Consider the following 22,912-nt stretch of genomic DNA (forward strand, 5'->3'; position numbering starts at 1 on the left):
CAAAGTTCCAATCTATTAGTTCCTCACACAGATATTCCGTAACATAACCAAAGCGGTGCATTCAGAAAATCTCGAATTAGTACGGAACTTCCGACAGTCGTTCTGCCTCACACTATTCGTTAATCGGACAGGAAAGCGGGAATTGATAGCGGTACGAAAAGTACGCTACACCACATACTGTCGAGTGGCTTGTGGAGAGCTGACATAGCTGTGTTATTAAGAACAGACTCCTCCGATACCGAAACGCAGGACATATGCCACATTCACAGCAGCGTAGCAAAACCCACAAAGTACGCTCTCCTTATTTGCATTTTCGAGCTCCTTAGGTACGGTTTAGCTGATTTTATCTGCTTGGACTTGAGCCTACATTGCGACTATCTTTTTCCCACATTTCTCCTTTTTGCTGTGAATTACTTTTATTAAGATAAAGAAGAATAGAGGTTGGGTACCAGTCCAAAACTACTTTAGACATCATCAAATATGGAGCAGGAGCTAGGATATCGGATGATGGAAGTAAGCGTCCGCGTCCTTTTCCAAGGGACCATGCCTCAGTTTAATTTGGACGATTTACGGGAAGGACAGATAACCTAAATCGTGTGCTGATCCTTTGGTGATCTGAAACTCCGTCCTCCAGGATACGAGTACAGTGTCCTACCGCGTAGCCGTGGCTTCGAATGTACAACGGAACACCTATAAAAGAGCACAATCTTTTGGAATAATGAGCGTGGAATCACGACAATAATTTTATTTCCACGCTCGTCACACTATCTTAATTGCAAGCAATTGTACTTTAATTTATTCTCTATATTTTTAATTTATGTATTGCTTATTTAACCTGACCATACTAGGGCCTTAAAGCTCCCTCTCAGATTGGACCACGAACAACACATACTAAAAATACACTCCTGGAAATGGAAAAAAGAACACATTGACACCGGTGTGTCAGACCCACCATACTTGCTCCGGACACTGCGAGAGGGCTGTACAAGCAATGATCACACGCACGGCACAGCGGACACACCAGGAACCGCGGTGTTGGCCGTCGAATGGCGCTAGCTGCGCAGCATTTGTGCACCGCCGCCGTCAGTGTCAGCCAGTTTGCCGTGGCATACGGAGCTCCATCGCAGTCTTTGACACTGGTAGCATGCCGCGACAGCGTGGACGTGAACCGTATGTGCAGTTGACGGACTTTGAGCGAGGGCGTATAGTGGGCATGCGAGAGGCCGGGTGGACGTACCGCCGAATTGCTCAACACGTGGGGCGTGAGGTCTCCACAGTACATCGATGTTGTCGCCAGTGGTCGGCGGAAGGTGCACGTGCCCGTCGACCTGGGACCGGACCGCAGCAACGCACGGATGCACGCCAAGACCGTAGGATCCTACGCAGTGCCGTAGGGGACCGCACCGCCACTTCCCAGCAAATTAGGGACACTGTTGCTCCTGGGGTATCGGCGAGGACCATTCGCAACCGTCTCCATGAAGCTGGGCTACGGTCCCGCACACCGTTAGGCCGTCTTCCGCTCACGCCCCAACATCGTGCAGCCCGCCTCCAGTGGTGTCGCGACAGGCGTGAATGGAGGGACGAATGGAGACGTGTCGTCTTCAGCGATGAGAGTCGCTTCTGCCTTGGTGCCAATGATGGTCGTATGCGCGTTTGGCGCCGTGCAGGTGAGCGCCACAATCAGGACTGCATACGACCGAGGCACACAGGGCCAACACCCGGCATCATGGTGTGGGGAGCGATCTCCTACACTGGCCGTACACCACTGGTGATCGTCGAGGGGACACTGAATAGTGCACGGTACATCCAAACCGTCATCGAACCCATCGTTCTACCATTCCTAGACCGGCAAGGGAACTTGCTGTTCCAACAGGACAATGCACGTCCGCATGTATCCCGTGCCACCCAACGTGCTCTAGAAGGTGTAAGTCAACTACCCTGGCCAGCAAGATCTCCGGATCTGTCCCCCTTTGAGCATGTTTGGGACTGGATGAAGCGTCGTCTCACGCGGTCTGCACGTCCAGCACGAACGCTGGTCCAACTGAGGCGCCAGGTGGAAATGGCATGGCAAGCCGTTCCACAGGACTACATCCAGCATCTCTACGATCGTCTCCATGGGCGAATAGCAGCCTGCATTGCTGCGAAAGGTGGATATACACTGTATTAGTGCCGACATTGTGCATGCTCTGTTGCCTGTGTCTATGTGCCTGTGGTTCTGTCAGTGTGATCATGTGATGTATCTGACCCCAGGAATGTGTCAATAAAGTTTCCCCTTCCTGGGACAATGAATTCACGGTGTTCTTATTTCAATTTCCAGGAGTGTATTACAAACTACCCACAACAATAACATGGAAATTAGTAATAATAATAATGTTAACAATAATAGTGGTAGTAGTAGTAGTAGTAAGAACAGGCATTAAGAATCAAATTACTTAGCTTAGCAGTGCTGAGGCATTGTTTAGTACACTGACGAAAAAAAATCGCAACACCAAGAACAAGTTGTGCGACAAAAAAGAAAGTTGTCGGGCACGTTTCTACATCTCCAAGATGGTATCTATTCAGATTTCACGCCAGTCATATAAGAGTTACACTAGTAGCGTCACTATGAGGATGCAAATCAGGTTTACTTTAAATACACGATGTAACCGTGGCGAGCGTTAGCTGCGTTTTGAGATTGGACGTAGTGAGTAGCTAGTCACGAATGTCTTTAAGGAGACAAAGACAATATTATCACCACCTCATGGAGTTTGAACGAGGTCGCGTAATATGGCTACTAGAAGCTGGATGTTCCTTCTGCGATACTGCAGATAGACTTGAATGGAATGTAGCCACAGTACACGAATGCCGGCAGCGGTGGTCACGCAAATGAACGGTCACAAAAAGACGGGGCTCGTGACAGCCATAGTGTTCGGTGTATGGCTGTGGGGCGTCGTACTGCATCTGCAGCAGCAATTTGAGCAGTTGCTGACACCAAAGTCACACAACGAACAGTTACAAATCGGTCACTTCAAGGGCAGCTCCGAGCTAGACGCCCTGTAGAGTGCATTCCGTAGCGTACATTCCACTGACCCAAACCACCATTTGCAACTTCAGCGGTGTCAAGCGAGAGATCAGTTGGGGGCAGGATGAAGATCTATTGTGTTCTTAGATGGTAGTTGGTTCTGTCTCGGGGCCAGTGATGTCCGTGTGTTGGTTAGGAAGGGGCCGTTTGAAGGCCTGCAACAATCCTTTCTGCATGCTACACCCACTGGACTTACACTACCACGAGTTATGTTCTGAGGCGTGATTTCTTATGACAGCAGTTACATTCTCGTGATTGTCCCAAGCACTCTGATTGCTAATTTGTACGTTGTTCTGGTCACTAGACCTGATTTGCTGATATTCAAGAACAGCATTCCAGGGGCTGTTTTCCAACAGAATAACGCTCTTCCACATACCGACATTGTAACACAATATGCTCTATAGGGTGTCGATATCTTACCTTGGCCTGCTCGATTACCAGATCTACCTCCAGTAGAGCACATATAGGAAATCATCGCGCGACAACTCCAGCGTCATCCACAAACAGCAACAACAGTTCCTGTGTTTACCGACCAAGTGCAACAGGCATGGAACTCCATCCCACGAACTGAATCCGGCACCGGTACACACAATGCATGTGCGTTTTCTTTCTTGCATTCAATGCCCGCGCCCTTGCGGTCACATCGGTTATCATTGTAATAGCATTTCACTTTTGGAATGGCTTGTCTAGCACTTACATTAGCCTATGATATTCCAATGGTAATGACTTACACATGTACCTCGATAAATGTTCTTTACATTAACTTTTTTTACGAGTTCTTTTCGTCAGTGCATTATCAGAAGCGCATAGTTTAAGGAAGAAGGAGGATATTGCAATGGGATTGGTAATGGCTGTTGAGAAAGAATATAATTTTAGTAGAGAATTCTGTTAACAAGGCGGAGGAAATGCTGTAGTGGAGGGAGAATTGACGAGAATGAACAGCAGACAATCATATGGAAAGTTTGGTATTGGACGAAACAAGATGTGAATAACGTTTACAGTACAAAGCCTTATCAGGATGAAGAGAACGAAGCGGTGACTTTTAACGATGGAATATATATTACAAAGGTATGTAAAATATATAAATGTGTACTAAAAGGTTGATTACGTTACTTAGAAGTCTTGTATAACTACCGAGTATCACAACAGACAAGCGTCTGCTACGGCAAAAGTAAAATTAACGGCAGTATCCGAATACACTTACACTGATTAAACGCGCAATTGTCCGCTGTCTATTTGAAGCAGAGAGAGAGAGAAAAAATGCGCGATTCAGACAGTGAGGATCAGTGTGGTTGTCCCGTACTCCAAGTTACTGGTATACGTAAGGTCGCTACCGACGAAACTAGGATCAACTACGTATTTCCATATTTTCCTTTCTTTTCCGTGCATTACTATCTCTCTTTGCTGTAACAGCGTCCTCTGCTTGTTAACAACTAGTTGCAGAAGACCTTTACCCTCAGCGGCAGTGGTTGTAAGCAGCAGTGATGTGCCCTGAGATTACCAGCATTCACACAACACACACGCAGTATTTATTTACCTTCCACTACTATAAATTTACACTCTGTGCATACCTTTACATAACGAGTCATTGTTCGTCGTGTATCTGCGTACCAGGAACGCTTGGCTTGCAGCCTTGAAGTCATTCATAAGTGGCTGTCACTACTAATCTTAGTCTTTGCGACTGAGTATCACGTGTCTGATTTTCGGTCTGCAGTTAAATGAAGTTAATCATTTCATTTACGCTATGTAGCGAAGCTTTTAAACGTATGAACAACGGAAAATCGGACTCAAACGTCGCTACTCATCGTCACCAATTCATATATTTTACTCGATGTCTTTATTTTCGCAGACTTTATTGATTTATTTATCCTGGCAAGATTAGGGCCATCGCACCGTCTCCGGTATCTAACGATGCTTTCTACGAACTCGACATATCTTCATTACGGTACGCATTATAATACTTTAGGTATTTAATAAGGGTAAAACATTTACAAATAACTATAACGTAAGTAAAGGATGTACAGTGGCGGCTAGAGTTGAAAAAACACAGCTTATCTTACTTCATTAAAAGCAATAGAATGAATAAAAATTAGTGGACTTCGATTTCATACTGAAGTCACTGGCAGGACAGGATATGAGTTGAAAGGTGTGAGATGGTGAAAAAAAGGAAGGTGGTACAATACAAGCAATGGAAGGAGGAGGAGGAGGAGGGAAAGTGGCGCTACAAATTTTGTTCGGAATCATTCAAATGCTTCTTGCTGGTGTATTACTGAATAGCGTAATTTCGAAAGACTAATCTCGGCAGAAGACTTTCATGGTTCTTCAGTTATTTCTTACTTCCCTTTTCTTAACTTTGTTTCGATCACACATTGTCTATATTCTGAATGTCTTTCAAGCTATCTTTCTTGAATTCTGTGTTCGTATCCATAATACCTTGGTGGAGGAGTGTCGTAAAATAATTAACAGAAACATTCGTGTACCTAAGGATCTAAAGTACTAAAAACTTTTCTACCATACCTGTAATTGCGGTTTCCGTATTCTGATTTACTGTAACAGAGACAGCATTTCCTGAATAATCCTGAAACCTTTTCTCGTTGCTTTTTTTTCTCTGTATTTTCATTTAGTTCCTTGTTATTTTATTTGAGTTATCTTCCGCTTTCTTGTGACTTTCAACAGCCTGTCTTTCAGTTAATAGAACGATTTGCTTGCGTTCTCTGAACATTATTTACTTTTCAGCACTGTATATCTCTCATAATTTGTATTCTTTTCAAAATTAACAACACGTTACTCTAGTTGAATACTATAGTTGAGAATTTGTGAAGCTATTTGTGGACTTCATTCTCTCGTGGTTTTGATTTACTTCTCATAGTGAATTTTCCTTCTACTATTGTTTTTTCTTCCTGTAACTTTATTCATGACCTAGCATTATTCATGATCATCACCGTAGGCTATTTATGCATGAAATAATGTTTCTCGTCACTGTATATGGTTTTCTTTGTAAATTAATTGACCCAAAGATTTCCGTGGAATAACAAACCTTTTATGACCTGGCTAGTCTCATGCAATTACTTCTTAGTCGAACATACTGACCATCGTTGTGTCACTGCCACAATAGTCTGTGGAAATAATACAACAGGTTTTTATCAATAAACAAAATATATTCGAAATATTAAGATTATTATGATTATTATAGAAGACCAAAAAACGAAAGAAAAGTAAATATTCTTCAGAAGCAAGAAAAAATATACGAAGCATGTAAAGGGAAATTCTATAACTTAGAAAATAGTTCCCACTGACTTGTTTCAGAGCTACTTCTGGTATAAATAATAAGTTGGATTGCAATTAAGATAAGTGAAATCAGTGTCTGTGTAAATATGTTGCGTAGTTATATTCTCTATATCTACGTTTTCGTAATCGAAATTTCATTAATTTGCATTTACGCTTATATTATGTTGATATACATGAGTCTTGTACGCAATAAATCGAAATGAACAAGTATGTCCTCTTAACACTAAAGAATTTGAATTGTCCCATTTAACGGCGAATTATTATTGGAAAATGGCACACAGGGAACATCGCGATTGTGAAAATGAATAAATAAATCTAGTCCTTCCTGGACGTGTGGTCGTGTCTGTAACATATCATACTTGCACATTGCTCTTCTTGCTAGTTGTATCTGCTCAAATTTCTCTTCTATACCACATGCGTGAAATAGAAACATCTGTACAAAAAAATATTTCAGTTTCGATACGAAATTTACTTTGCCGCTAGTCAGTCATTTTATGTTACTGGACAATCGGGCAAAGATTTTTGTGACACATTTACAGTCCTGTAACTTTGTAGCAATAAAGATTACAGTACTTCGCAAACTGTGGAGGATATTTGTGACAGATTTTCCTTATAAATGTGTTGTGTCTTGTATTTGAAACTCCTAGAATAGCTACTACAAAGATGACTCTAAGACGAACAAATGTTATTCACAACTCTCGGTTTATTGCCATCAATATTTAATTTCTAAGTGATGATTTATCTATGAATATTTTTCCCTAACACATCATTGAGTGTAAATACCCAGAATATGTCAGATGTTGAAATGTTTGTTCCTAACAAAAGCTGTGAGGAGAAGAGAAAACGTTATGGAACTTCGTTGTTCTAGAAGCTTAGTACGAGTAAAATGTCTTTTCTTTCCAGTCGGTATTGTGGTCATTGTGTTTACCTAATAATTTGGAACACATCAACCTCTTTCTTGACTTCTATTTAAATAACGTAACAGTAGTATACAAATTAATCAATGAAACTCACTGTGGTTCTTCTATTCGACATTTAGGTTCTTTAGCAGAACTGGTTATTAGGAAACTATGATAAAGGGATGTAGACAGTGTGACGTATGGAAGTTTGCGTCGGTCCCAGAGGCGTGTACGGATAGCCTAATGGTTAAGGCGATCACTCGCCGTAAGTGGGAAATCCGGGTTCGAATTCCAGTACGGCATAAATTTTCACTTGTCACCGATAAGGGTTAGTTCTTTACCTAAAACAGATGCAGGTGAGTTATTCGCATTCAGCAAATTAATTTTCAGAAATATAATTAGCTGTTACATTTGTGATAGTTGTAAAACGTACCAGCCTTGCTGGATGTGTATTAACTGGAAGGTCTACACATACCCATTGGGTACAGTGAATCCAAAAATAAGCCATACGCAGTCGCTAAAATTGTCTCTGATTACAGCACTGAATTAGTTCTGTCGACATCCTTCTTGCTAAGTTTAACTTAGTCACCCATCTTTAAATAAATTCATCAAATGCACAGAACAATTAGGAACCAACTACTGACAGAGTGTGTAAGTAGGCTGTTTAGGTTTCTCTGTTGGTAACGCCACGTAGTGCTCTGTACGAAAATCGCTGACTGCGCTGTGTGCAGTCTGTGGCTGGTTGGACTCATTGTTGGAATATTCGCTAGTGTAGCGTTGGGCAGTTGGATGTGAACAGCCAGCAGTGGTGAAAGTGGAGAGAGAATTGTCGGCAGAGTTTTGAGGGGTTACTATGAGCGGATGATCTGGACGTGTGTCCGTCAGAAAAAGGAAATCTGTACGACTGGATGTCATGAATTGATATATATATATATATATATATATATATATATATATATATATATATATATATATACTTTTGAACACTATTAAGGTAAGTTTGTTCTCTATCCAAATCTTTCATCTGCTAACTATGCCTATCAGTAGTTAGTACCGTCAGTAGTTAGAATCTTTTATTTAGCTGGCAGTATTGGCGCTCGCTGTATTGCAGTAGTTCGAGTAACGAAGATTTTTGTGAGGTAAGTGACTCATGAAAGGTATAGGTTATTGTAAGTCAGGGCCATTCTTTTGTACGGATTACTGAAAGTCAGATTGCATTGCGCTAAAAATATTGTGTGTCAGGTTAGTGATGATCAGAATAAGTAAAGAGAGAACAGTCTGAGTACGTTCAGTTTTGTTCAGCTGTTTGGAAATCAAATAACGTAAGAGTTTTTCCAGCAGTATCATTCTTTACATACAAATGGGAAGTTTCAAGTGTAATGTCGAGCGATACGAATCTCCGGCGTTTGAGGCACTTCAGGCTCTGCATCTGGGCATCATCAGCAGTCAGCTACTTCTGCCACGCCGGCCGCGGTGGTCTAGCGGTTCTGGCGCTGCAGTCCGGAACCGCGGGACTGCTACGGTCGCAGGTTCGAATCCTGCCTCGGGCATGGGTGTGTGTGATGTCCTTAGGTTAGTTAGGTTTAAGTAGTTCTAAGTTCTAGGGGACTTATGACCTAAGATGTTGAGTCCCATAGTGCTCAGAGCCACTTCTGCCACGACAAGTGTAGGTTCAAATTTAGCACGTTACTTCATTTACTCCCAGATATTTCGACGGTTTTAAATCCAAGAACTTTTCCCAGTTAGACGACACCACCTAGATTTTCCTCGTGAGAGTGGTTACAGTTTTAGACCGCTATAATCAAAGATTACATCTTGTAAAAATGTCTTTATGATGTTACTCTCCTAGCTTAAATGGCATAAAAACAGCAAAACCACGTCGCCGAGCAACTTGTCCACTCTTGAATCGATATTAGCACAAGGTTGCGCAAGCTCCTCTCAAGCAGAACGGCATTCTAAACTCTGCGGTTATCGTATGAAATACATCAAACACACACACACACACACACACACACACACACACACACGCACACACACACACACATACCCACACCAAATCACACACAAACATATCATACATTTGCAGCAGTGTGTTCTCCACTGTTGGCGTTGTTTCATCCACAGTAACTTGCCACCTCTGTGGCATTACAGATTAAAGTTCTCTTGCATCCAACTGCCTTCCAGATTCTTATGCAATGAAGTTCCCTCCATGGCGTTTGCATTATTAAATGTAACCCTGTCTACTAGTAGGTAATACGGTGCGTGCAGTAAAATTCAGTACGGCGTGATACACAATTTCTTCTGTGTTACTGGAGTATAAATTTTTACCGTACATCCATTTCTTCTTGTCTATGACCATTTTCCTCAAAAATACATAGGCAACTTCCTGTCCGAAAACGGGCTAATATCGAGATATCTCCTTTGTTACGCAAGCCACTCACTTATCACAAATTTTTATACACGAAGGGCACCTGCAACAATGCAACCTCAGTGCACCTGGAGTAACCACTACATTAACAGTGGAAACACACACTGTTGGCACCAGATCACACTGCAACTTGGGTCCAATCAGTGGCTACAGACTGTCGGATCTATCGTTCGATTCTTTCCTTTGACTGATATATGCTCAGTAGCTACCATCCACGTATCGGTTGCTTTGAAAAGACACTCTATAATTTCTTGGATTATGGTCCAGGGCCATCACTCTGTCAGGCACCTGATACGGACCTAAACAACTCCTACGTTGTGGGAGGGTGAGGGTCTCGTACTGCAACACTAAACCATGCTTCTGTGAAGTTTGGAAGGTAGGAGACTAAGTACTGGCAGAAATGAAGCTGTGAGGACGGGTCGTGAGTCGTGCTTGGATAGCTCAGATGGTAGAGCACTTGCCCGCGAAAGGCAAAGGTCCCGAGTTCGAGTCTCGGTCCGGCACACAGTTTTAATCTGCCAGGAAGTTTCATATCAGCGCACACTCCGCTGCAGAGTGAAAAATCTCATTGTGGCAGCTGTTTCGTGTCCTCAATACGCCGTGTGTATAAAGAGTGAGTCCGTTCGTGAACGGTTCCAGGTATGGAAACGGGGTTTTCCGCAGATGCTAGTTTTCTGTGGGATGCGTAATATTTCGTATGGATAACGCTCTGAACTCTGGTATCAAAAGAGATATTGAAACGTGTGTACTTTTTAATGATATAGTGCTTGATAATGAAGTATTCTCGGTTTACCAGCCGAGTCGATGCATCGTTCTGCGGCAACGTTTCAACAAGTTGCCGCCGAACGACTCCTTGACTTGGCTGATAACCCGAGAAGACTTCATCATCGAGATTCGCCGAGAAAGTCTAAATTCGACTACACTGCTTCTTAACACTGGTATTGGAAACTTTCGCAAAAGCATCCGAGAAATGTGCTAAGATTCAAAACCAATGCGGCCAGAGTCGGGTATTTCGGTGCAAACACAGCAAAGCAAACCTTCTCCTCATTGGTGTACATGTGTGCATGCAAGGAATGTTGAAGCAGAAATGAACTGCCTATAGACGTAACAGATTCTGCTAGTTCTGCAGTGCAGACAAGTAAACACTCGAAATACTTGATACAACGATGCACTTTAGCAGGAGCATGTTTAGAAAGCATTAGGCGATTCCTGCCCACTTGCTTCTCAGTTATAAAATATTTCTCAGATAACTTTGTGAATAGTTTCAGCCTCAAAATTAAAAGACATTATATCACAATACTTTCAGAAGCCATTAAAGAAAGTATATCATTGTGCTTTAAAATTTTTATTTCCTCAGTATATTGATCGATACAATTGTTAAGACTCTTTACCAAATAAGAAAACTATACGTATCTCTTAGCGTACTATCGTTTCGCGACAAACTCTTTTTCCTATCTAGAACCGTTCAGGAAATGAAAGGTACGTTACGACTCACGTGGCTCAAGCTCAGTGCCAGGAGGAGTATTCTGTGTTGGAAGTTCACCATTGAGGCTTGAAACTACTAACCTCTTTCGTTTAATTCATTACTGCAACTTTTCTTGTACTTTGACGAGAAACGTGCTTCGCTCATGCGACGGAACTCCATGTAATCTTCGTGATTTATTTCTCACCTTACTTAGTTTTATGTTCGTGAGACAAGTTGTTTGTCCGCTACAGAAAAGTAGCGATAGTTTCGTTAATATTGATGCGCATGGTAAATGGTACATAAACATTCGATTCCTTTCAGCTTTATTTGTACTTCTTGGTTCTGTCACATGGAAAAGTCGCTATTCGTAGCCAAAAAATAACTTTCATTCCTAAATAATCGTTTGACGCTTCTTAAATTTATTTCGGTTTCTGTTCACAGGTGAATTATTGAAGCATTAATCGACCACTGAAGCCCAAAAGATGGACACCCCTTCGATGGTGAACGGCACCGAAGTAAACGACCGCTTGCTCTTCGGCATTGTAGATTATATCGTCTTCAGCGCCATGCTCGTGGGTTGCTCTGGCGTCGGCGTCTACTTTGGTTTCATCAAAATTGCCACTACTGCCGAGCAGTATTTACTAGGAGGCCGCCGAATGGCTATCATCCCCGTTGCTGTCTCGCTGGTTGCCAGGTAAGGACACTTTTTTTTCTTTTTTTTTTTTTTTTTAAACAAAGTCATCAGTCGTTAGAATGGTTTGGTGCCGCCCGCCACGAATTCCTCTCCCGCGCCTCCTTCATTTCAGAGTAGCAATTGCAGCCTGCGTCCTCAGTTATTTACTGGATGTATTTCAATCTCTGTCCTCCTCTAGGTTTTACTTTCTCCAGCTCCCTCTAGTATCGTGGAAGTTATTCCTTGAAGTCTTAACACATGTCACATGTCCTACCATCAATTTCTTGTCAGCGTTTTCCATATATTCCTCTCCTTGCCGGTTATGCGGAGAACCTTCTCATTCCCTATCTTATCGATCCACGCAAGTTTCATCATTCTTTTGTCGCATCACATCTCAAAATGATTCGATTATCTTCTGCTCCGGTTTTCCCACAGTCCATGTTTCACTACCACACAATTCTGTGCTCCAAAGGTACGTTCTCAGAAATTTCTTCTGAAAATTAAGGCCTATGTTTGATACTAGTACATTTCACTTGGAAAGGATTGCCCTTTTTGGCAATGCTGACCTGCTTTTTATGTCGTCCTTGCTCCGCAATAATAGCTTCTTTTGCCGCTTAGGCAGCAGAAGTCCTATTCCGTGATCCCCAGTTCTGATTTTAAGTTTCTGGATCTCGTTTCTGCTACTTCTCATTGCTTTTGTCTTTTTCAATAATCTCTAAATCCATATCCTATAGTCATGGAACTGTTCATTCCATTCAACAGGTCCTGTAAGTCATTTCCAGGAGCAGATGTGGACTCTGACCACAATCTATTGGTTATGAACTGTAGAGTAAAACTGAAGAAAGTGCAAAGAGGTGGGAATTTAAGAAGATGGACCTGGATAAACTGAAAGAACCAGAGGTTGTAGAGAGTTTCAGAGAGAGCATTAGGGAACGTTGACACGAATGAGGGAAAGAAATACAGTAGAAGAAGAATGGGTAGCTTTGAGAGCTAAAATAGTGAAGGCAGCAGAGGATCAAGTAGGTAAAAAGCAGAGGGCTAGTAGAAATTCTTGGGTAACAGAAGAGATATTGAATTTAATTGATGAAAGGGGAAAATGTAAAAACGTAGTAAATGAAGCAGGCAAAAAGGAATACAAACGTCTTAAAATTGAGATCGACAGGTAGTGCAAAATGGCTAAGCAGGGATGGCTAGAGGACAAATGTAAGGATGTAGAGGCTTATCTCATGAGGGGTAAGATAGATACCGCCTACAGGAAAATTAAAGAGACCTTTGGAGACAAGAGAACCACTTCTATGAATATCAAGAGCTCAGCTGAAAAACCTGTTCTAAGCAAAGAAAGGAAAGCAGAAAGTTGGAAGAAGTACGAGTGTTTAGAGGGTCTATACAAGGGCGATGTACTTGAGGGCAATGTTATGGAAATGGAAGAGGACGTAAGTGAAAATGAAATGGCAGATGTGATACTGCGTGAAGAATTTGACAGAGCTCTGAAAGACCTAGATCGAAACAAGGCCCCGGGAGTAGACAAAATTCCATTAGAACTGCTGATAACCTTGGGATAGGCAGCTAAGACAAAATTCTACCATCTGGTGAGGAAGATGTATGAGACTTTAAGAATAATATAATAATTCCAATCCCTAAGTAAGCAGGTGTTGACAGTTGTGAAAATTACCAAACTATCATTTAATAAGTCACGGCTGCAAAATACTTACACGAATTCTTTACAGACGAATGGAAAAACGTAGAAGCCGACCTTGGGGAAGATCAGTTCGAATTCCGTAGAAATGTTGGAACACGTGAGGCAATACTGACCCTACGACTTACCTTAGAAGATAGGTTAAGGAAAGTCAAACCTACGTTTCTAGCATTTGTAGATTTAGAGAAAGCTTCTGACAATGTTTACTGGAATACTCTCTTTCAAATTTTGGAGGTGGTAGGGGTGAAATACAGGGGGCGAAAGGCTATTTGCAATTTGTACAAGAGCGAGATGGCAGTTATAAGAATGTAGGGGCATGAAAGGGAAGCAGCGGTTGGGAAGGGAGTGAGAAAGGGATGTAGCCTATCCCCGAAGTTATTCAATTTGTATATTGAGCAAACAGTAAAGGAAATAAAAGAAAAATTGGGAGTAGGAACTAAAATCCACGGAGAAGAAATGAAAAGTTTGAGGTTTGCCGATGACATTGTAATTCTGTCAGAGACAGAAAAGGACCTGGAAGACCATTTGAACGGAATGGACAGTGTCTTGAAAGGCGGATATAATATAAACATCAAGAAAAGCAAAACGCGGATAATGGAATGTAGTCTAATTAAATCAGGTGATGCTAAGGGAATTGGGTTAGGAAATGAGACACACAAAGTAGTAAAGGAGTTTTGCTATTTGGGGAGCAAAGTAACTGATGATTGTTGAAGTGGACAGCAATGGTAAGGGAAGAGTTTTTGAGAAAGAGAAATTTGCTAACATCGAGTATAGATATAACTGTCAGGAAGTCCTTTCTAAAAGTATTTGTACGGGGTGTAGCCATGTATGGGTGTGAAACATGGACGATGAATAATTTAGACAAGAAGAGAACAGAAGCTTTCGAAATGTGGTGCTACAGAAAAATGCTGAAGGTTAGATGGGTAGATCACGTAGCTAATGAGGAAGTACTGAATACAATCGGCGAGAAGTGGAGTTTGTGGCACAACTTGACTAGAAGAAGGGATCGGTTAGTAGGACACGTTCTGCATCTACAAGGGATCACCAATTTAGTGATGGAGGGAAGCATGGAAGCTAAAAATCGTAGAGTTAGACGAAGAGATAAATAAGCTAAGCAGATTCAGAAGGATGTAGGTTGCACTAGTTACTCGGAGAGGAACAAGCTTGCACAGAATAGAGTAGCATGGAGAACTGCATCAAACCAGTCTTGGACTGAAGACAACAACGCTGGATATCGCTTGAAGAGACAGCATGCCTGTACAATGTTAAGAGTCAGGTCGAAATTGCATTTCTGATGAAATAATGAACCCATGAAAGTTTACACCTCGCGCAAGTGGAGATTTTGCTTTTCCCCACACGACTGTCGGCAAGTGTACAACGTCTCGTATACAAGCCACCCAGTATAAGAGTATATTGTTCTTTGTGTTGACGGTGAAACTTGTTTATCTCAGAGGACGTGACATATTTTTACCGCTATTAGTTTTCAGTAATGATTCAACTTTTCATTTTAGTATTAAACTTTACCTGTAAAACGAGCGTATATGGAGGCTTCCGAACACTAAAAAGGTCCTTGGTGCGACGTATAGATTCGTGTAGACTTAAATTGTCTTGTACCCTTTCTTATGGGAAGTTGTATGGCCAAAACGGCTTTTAAGACCACAGAGTGACTTGAATCAGCTGCCTCGAAATGCTGGCTTTTTCCAAAACTTCAGGTACTTTAATCTCATATTCAAGCAACATAGAATACAACACAGTGTCACTACGGTGTAATGTCTCATTGCTGGATAGGAAGTAACGAACCTCGAGACATTTGCCCACATCCGTGGACTCCAATATCGCCAGAGATTACCCCAACGCGTACATGGAGAAATGTGATTTCAATCCCCCATTAACTCGCTGCAAACATGATTTAAACAACAGAACAACAGCATCAGGGATTTCTATCGATGAGGAAATCTTACGGGAATTGTACGGTGTACGTAACTCTTCTGTAGACACTGGATGTGTGGTTGGTGTTGGCCTCAGAGCATTTCTAATAATGTAGCAAGAACTTCATGGTTTTGCACGTATTATCTACTTCGCATTTTGGGTCATGCTTTCGTCTATAAATGCCGAAAGATCTTGGGGTGAAGTAGAGCCCATTCAGTTAATGTGCAGTACCTGATGGCACCCGCGTGAGTGAGGCAAAACGACTAAAAGCTAATAACGATTTTCGGAGAATGGAGAGTCCAGAATAGAATAACGACAGTATTACGAAAAGGATAGTTTACTGTTCACCACAATGAGGAGACGTTGACTCGCAGAAAGGCACAACGAAAAGACTGCTACGTATTTAAGCTTTCCGCCAAAAGCGTTCTTCCAAAGTGGAAAACGTACACAGGCACAACAAACACACATGTCTCTGATCGCTGTGCCTGGACTGTGGGCACCTTGTATGAAAGTCTGCTTTTTACTTCGGAAGAGGACCTTTTAGCCGAAAGCTTAAGTGTATAATAGTCGTTTAGTTGTGTTCGAAGACACGTAAATAAGAGATGTACTAATATGAGTTGCTCGAGCACATGTTAACACGGTATGCCGTATAAACAGTACTGAGGCATGGCTTTGATACTGGGAAGTCCCAAGCCCCCAAGGGGACGGGGTCTTGCAACCATTTCATACCGAAGCCGAAGAACAGGACTTTTCCAAAGGAAACGACCAGACAATTGTATCAATTTGCGCACCATCATTCGAAGAAAGGAAAAGTGTGTTAGGTCTGCCAAGTATCAAAGTGGATGTCATATTCAGTGCGCTGAATCTCGTGTTGGATTCTTTTGTGATCCATTGTTCGAGGTAAACTTCTAGGAGGTTGGGCTGCATTTATTAACTAATGTATTTTGTTATCGATCACCTACATCAATCCATCCTCTGACGTCAGTACCAATGCCCAAACCAATCGATCAATGAGTACATCGAGCAACGTAGAAAATTTACTGTGTAATCCATTTCAGTTGCAAAATTATTTACAGAATTTTACTGAAGAAAAAACAATCTCCCACATCTGACACAATCCCGTAATTACTTTACTTAGCAAGAATCTGCCACGGCATGAAATACTGTCCGCCTCCTTCCCAAAAAGCTCAGAACATTCAGTAAAACTGTAATAAACATTAAATTCGAATCTGGCAGAGTGGGTGTTACAAGTGATTTTAGCACAGTGGCCCATTTGCAAGGGTCTAGGAAGGTACAGGAGGGAGCAATGATAGTGAATTAGTAGTTTGCATGGATTTTATAGATTTTCGGGAAGCTTTTGACTTGGTTTCAAGAAAATGTGTAGTAATAACTCTGGAAAAAGAGACAGTGACTCAACCTATTAGCATACTGAAGAAAATGTAGCTCAACAACACAGTTTACGTTACAATCCATGTGGAAAGCAAGAAACGTAGAATTGAAAGAGGCGTATTACCAAGCTCAGTATCTGCAGTCCTATATGAAGTTTCGTTTTCCAATCCTTAATAACGAAGATAGCATACATAAATGGAACACCTTAACTTTGCTAGTGACGGTGTAATGCACGCATCTAGTGCAGGTATTTTTCAATAACGAATGGAACAGCGTAATACAAACAATCTGAAAGACAGCATGAAAATGAACGATAGTACTTTTAGACATAATGTCTATGGAACTACAGTGACAGCTATGTCTTGATTATAAAAAAGAGGTCTACATCGCGTTCATTTAATGTTAATACCGTTAACGCTTTGGGTCACCATATCATCATCATCATCAGACGACACTCAAGGAAGCGGTGACTTTGGTTTCAACGTAATGCCGAATGGTATCAAATGTTGGGCATATGCCTGCTCACCGAAAGTACTAACAACGTTGTCGTCTAATAAACGCGGTTGACAGGAGGAAACCACGACGTTCGGATCACGGATTTACTTCAAACTTTGTACACCTTTAGGAAGTCGTAGATGCTACTATGACTTTTCCAAAGGAAACGACGAGACAATTGCATCAATTTGCGCGCCATCATCGCGGTGAGCGGGAATATTTGTGCAACTTAGTACATTTTGCTGGAAATCTAAGATATTCGGTTTGTAGAGAAGATTAAGGTAACGACGTTCATGTTCACGAATTACCCTTTGAATTCCATTCGTCACCTCCCGCCAGTTGTGGAGCCATTTTCATCGGACAGCGATCTATATTCATTCCCAATGCCTTGTGGCGAGCAACAACCGTTATCCATGGAATTACAACGTGTTGGAAACGCTGCAGTATTAATAGGGTACATTTCCGTTCGTTAATGCAGGCCCAAGCAGAGAACAAAAGGAATCCAATATGTCATTGAGCAAGGATATATTATCGACATGACGTAGCAGTACGATAACATCATCCACGTACGCTAGTACCGAGATGGTTTCTCCCAATACCTTCCAGCCACGTAATTGATCAGTAATACGGTGAAGCAGAGTTTCTAAGGCCAAGACAAAAAGCAACAGCCCCGTCGGACTTGGGGAGAACATTGTCCATTCAATTCGACAGATACGTGAATACCAGTAAAAAGGTTGTATAATACCTGACAGGCAGTGCAACTGAGACCGGTCCACTAGAGCACCTATATCGAGAAACCATGACTGACCTGGTCAAAGGCCTCATTAATGTCAATAAAAAGTAAGGCTCCAAAGGCAGAAGTCGCAGCAGCCACGGAGACAACGTCGCGGTATTCGATTACAGAAGTCAGAATCATGAGCCCAAGCACACAGCGTTGACGAACATCAATAATTTTCTTTAGCAGTATCGACAAACAGCTATTGACCGTCCGGGCTACAGTTTTGTAACCGAAATTAAGTAGTGTGATCGGTCGGAATTTATCAATGTCTGGACGTCTGGTTGTCTTCGGAATTAAAACGATTTTACCAAACATAAAGGGAGCAGGAATCGAACCCACCCGGGTAACCCCATTTACCTGTGACGTAACGGTATCATCTATAAGATGCAAGAAATGTACATAAAATTCCTTAGAAATACTGTCGAGTCTCGGCGTTTTCTGAAGGTGAACCGATAATAAGGCGATGAACGTCATATTATGTAAAGTCACTTAGAATATCATCATTTAATGCGGGAGTAACCACGCAATGGAGGAGAGGCCGCGTGGTTTGAGGCGCCATGACACGGATTGCGCTGCCCCTCGCGCCGGAGGTTCGAGTCCTGTCTCTGGCATGGGAGTGTGTGTCGTTTTCAGTATAACTTAGTTTACGTAGTGTGTGAAACTAGGGACCGATGACCTCAGCATTTTGGTCCCTTTGGAAGAGACACACATTTGACCACTTTTCAGGAAAGGAGTAGACCGATAATGGACATTCATATCAGTAGGAGGGTCATCATAAAGTTCAGTAAAGTAATTATAGATAGCTGTGGAAATGTGACGTTAGGATGACGGTATGTGACCATCGGTGTGGGTAAGGAAAGTGATACATGCTCGTTTGCGTCGCGTCCGCAGCCGGACAAGGTGTTATAAGGAGCTCAGCTCATTCAGTAGGATGGAGCGAGATTTTGATCGCACCCTGAGTTCTTCCAGTTGTTGCCTCTTAAACGGAAGACGTTTCGCCTTAGCATAGCGGAGATCCATAATCCATAATTGACGTAAAACGGAATAATAAAACTCTTGGGTCCGACAGAGATCCCTCGCCTTCTCAGCACCGTTATGCATTATGGCTTTCCGGAGCAAAGGTTTGGCATTCCGTGACCACTGTTCCATACGAGAAGGATAACGGTCGTGCGAAGGCAAGCTAAGAGTCCAAATCTCTCAAACGGGTACAGTTTTGCTGGTTGCGGCACATGAGTTAAATTTGAACCTACTGTACAGTGATCAGTGAAACAAGGGGGTGTCACGTCTATCGCTATTGGAGCTAGCTGTAAAATGCGTGTACCTGACGAGAGTGGGATATTAACAGATCCACGCATCTAGTATTTTCGGAGAAAGCACCAAATCGTCTAGATCCTTACTGAAATTAAAATTAGGGGTCTGATGCATACGACGCTGAACACTATTAAAATCTCCGCCTAACAGAAGTGCCTGCGGAGTTTTACGAAATAAATAAACTACATCCTCGTTACAAAAACACGCACGATCTGTGGCACCACCAGATCTTCAAGGAGCATAAAGAAGAATCGAAGTAAGGTCACAAAAAGTGCAGCCTATTCTTCGGCCGTATTCCCTGTTTGCAAAATAACGCAGTACCAGTAGGTAGTTCACGAGCTACATTAAAGAAAACAGCAAAGGCAGGAATAGAAAAATTTTCATATAATACTTGTTGCAAAAATATGACGTCAGCACCTGAATCGTAAATAATCTGTAGCAGCACCGCAAATCTAAACTAGGACATAATTCTGTTCACATTCAAGGTAAGGAAGAGAGAGGCCTGCATCTATCAATTAACAAAGCTATGCAGTTGATTACATGTATTACCGTCCATGGCAGAATCAACGGATTAATCTGAATAAAGAAGTGGGTGCCTCTCGTCCACCCTCTGCCTGTTTTTCATTTTTTCGCGATGCCGCGCGATCAGCTTAAAAATGATGTTTGTTGCAGCTGCGCGGGAAGGTGACTGCTGCATGGGACAAAATGGGAGCTCCTGCGGAAATACAGTATCAACGGAATCGGAAACTGACGTCACCACATGTGCCGTTGGTACACTTGGGCCGATCTGGGTTCGATCAGTAGCAGCCTGTGGCACACTTTTCCCATCTGAGGCCGCAGAAGGAGGGTGGGGATACGTTACAGGTTCAGAGATGTCTAGCAATTCCGTAGATATAGTACGGTGCTCCGGTACATGTCTATCCTCATGTGATTCCGAAGGGGCTCTCCCGGTTTCGGAAGTCAGGTAGGAGGGAGTGACTGAGGCTTTCGAGTCTTGATTAGCAACCGATATGCTGTCATTCGGTCTAAACTCAGAGAGGGGAGAGGCCTCCTCTACGGGAATCTTTTCAGTAAAGCGAAAAAGCGAAGAGGAATTGTCTGACTCCTCACGTCCGTTTACGCTTGTGTCTGAAATCCTATGGGATTTAACTGCTAAGGTCATCAGCCCCTAAGCTTACACACTACGTAACCTAAACCTAACCTAAATTATCCTAAGGACAAACACACACACACCCATGCCCGAGGGAGGACTCGAACCTCCGCTGGGACCAGCCACACAGTCCATGACTGCAGCGCCCTAGACCGCTCGGCTAATCCAACGCGGCCGGAAGCCACAGTGGTGAAGTGGTGAAGTCCCGACGTGAGGCTAAGGGTGTAAATGAGCTGGCACCAACACGGAATGGCTCGCCTTGCCATTCAGAAAGGTCGTTAGGCACAATGGCTGTCACGTGGGGAATCAGATCCGCAAATGTTAGCCGTTTACGTTGTTCGTAATTGGACTGTAAGACCGTGACACGACGCGGACAACGTGTCCACTCTCATTACATATAAAACAGGTCCCTTGTTGTCCTGTGTAAATTATATGTACTCGGTATCCACTTACCTGCAAATTAGAGGGAATATTCCGGTTAACCGCCATATCCACTGATCGAACTCCGCTGTAATCTTGTAAACGATGTTGAGGGGAACGGCGTTCCGCCGTATATTCCTTATATCTGCAAACGGAAGCAGGACGGTCTTGAGGAAAATGTAATGAGCTTCGGGTGAAAAGTTAAACACCCTTACTTTCCCATATTCTACATCTACCTACATACATACTCCGCAATCCACCATACGGTGCGTGGCGGAGGGTACCTCGTACCACAACTAGCATCTTTTCTCCCTGTTCCATTCCCAAACAGAACGAGAGAAAAATGACTGTTCATATGCTTCTATACGAGCCCTAATCTCTCTTATCTTATCTTTGAGGTCTTACCGCGAAATATAAGTTGGCGGCAGTAAAATTGTACTGCAGTCAGCCTCAAATGCTGGTTCTCTAAATTTCCTCAGTAGTGATTCACGAAAAGAACGCCTCCTTTCCTCCAGAGACTCCCGAATTCCTGAAGCATTTCCGTAACACTCGCGTGATGATCAAACCTACCAGTAACAAATCTAGTAGCCCACCTCTGAATTGCTTCTATGTCCTCCCTCAATTCGACCTGATAGGGATCCCAAAAGCTCGAGCAGTACTCAAGAATAGGTCGTATTAGTGTTTCATAAGCGGTATCCTTTACAGATGAACCACATCTTCCCAAAAGTCTACCAATGAACCGAAGACGACTATCTGCCTTCCTCACAACTGCCATTACTTACTTGTCCCACTTCATATCATTCTGCAATGTTACGCCCAAATATTTAATCGACGTGACTGTGTCAAGCGCTATACTACTAATGGAGTATTCAAACATTACGGGATTCTATTTCCTATTCATCTGCATTAATTTACATTTATCTATATTTAGAGTTAGCTGCCATTCTTTACACCAATCACAAGTCCTGTCCAAGTCATCTTGTATCCTCCTACAGTCACTCAACGACGAAACCTTCCCGTACACCACAGCATCATCAGCAAACAACCGCACATTGCTATCCACCCTATCCAAAAGATCATTTATGCGTTCGCCAGAGCCAGTATGCTATTAGGGCCATCGCGATGAGTGAAAGGCAATTGTTGGTTGCGCCGCAAAAAAGCCTGTCAACGTGAAACTGTTCTATGAGATTGACATACAGCTCATAGGATTCAGATACGAAGCAAGCAGTGTGAACCTGTTCCGATGAGACGTTGATCGTACCTACAAACCAAAGATGAGTTCCAGAATGAGATTTTCACTCCGCAGCGGAGTGTGCGCTGAAGTTAGTGCCAGCAAGTTTCAGTGATGAATTTCTAACGAACTCGGCTGCACGTGACGTCTGGACTTCTCGAAACTACACTACTGGCCATTAAAATTGCTACACCATTAATATGACGTGCTACAGACGAGAACTTTAACCTACAGGGAGAATATGCTGTGATAAGCAAATGATTAGCTTTTCAGAGCCTTCACATAAGGCTGGAGCCGGTGGCAACACCTACAACGTGCTGACATGAGGAAAGTTTCCAACCGATTTCTCATACACAAACAGCAGTTGACCGGCGTTGGCTCGTGAAACGTTGTTGTGATGCTTCGTGTAAGGAGGAGAAATGCGTAAAATCACGTTTCCGACTTTGATAAAGGTCGGATTGTAGCCTACCACGAATGCGGTTAATCGTATCGCGACATTGCTCCTCGCGTTCGTCGAGATCCAATGACCGTTACCAGAATATGGAATCGGTGGGTTTAGAAGGGTAATACGGAACGCCGTGCTGGATCCCAACGGCCTCGTATCACTAGCAGTCGAGATGACAGGCATCTTATCCGCATGGCTGTAACGGATCGTGTAGCCACGTCTCGATCCCTGAGTCAACAGATGGCGACGTTTGC

General features: G+C 42.8%; 1 protein-coding gene across 1 annotated transcript in view; it reads left to right on the forward strand.

The window, feature by feature from the left end:
- The first annotated feature begins 11,615 nt into the window (after nt 1-11,615).
- Nucleotides 11,616-22,912, forward strand: part of LOC126419467 (sodium-coupled monocarboxylate transporter 1-like) — a 166,531-nt gene continuing 155,234 nt past the window's right edge. The window contains exon 1 of the mRNA XM_050086654.1: nt 11,616-11,835. Within this exon, the coding sequence (XP_049942611.1) occupies nt 11,624-11,835 (212 nt within the window). The 5' untranslated portion in view covers nt 11,616-11,623. The remainder of the gene's footprint in view (nt 11,836-22,912) is intronic.

This window comes from Schistocerca serialis, chromosome 9 (assembly GCF_023864345.2).
Source record: "Schistocerca serialis cubense isolate TAMUIC-IGC-003099 chromosome 9, iqSchSeri2.2, whole genome shotgun sequence".
Taxonomy (NCBI): Eukaryota; Metazoa; Arthropoda; class Insecta; order Orthoptera; family Acrididae; genus Schistocerca; species Schistocerca serialis.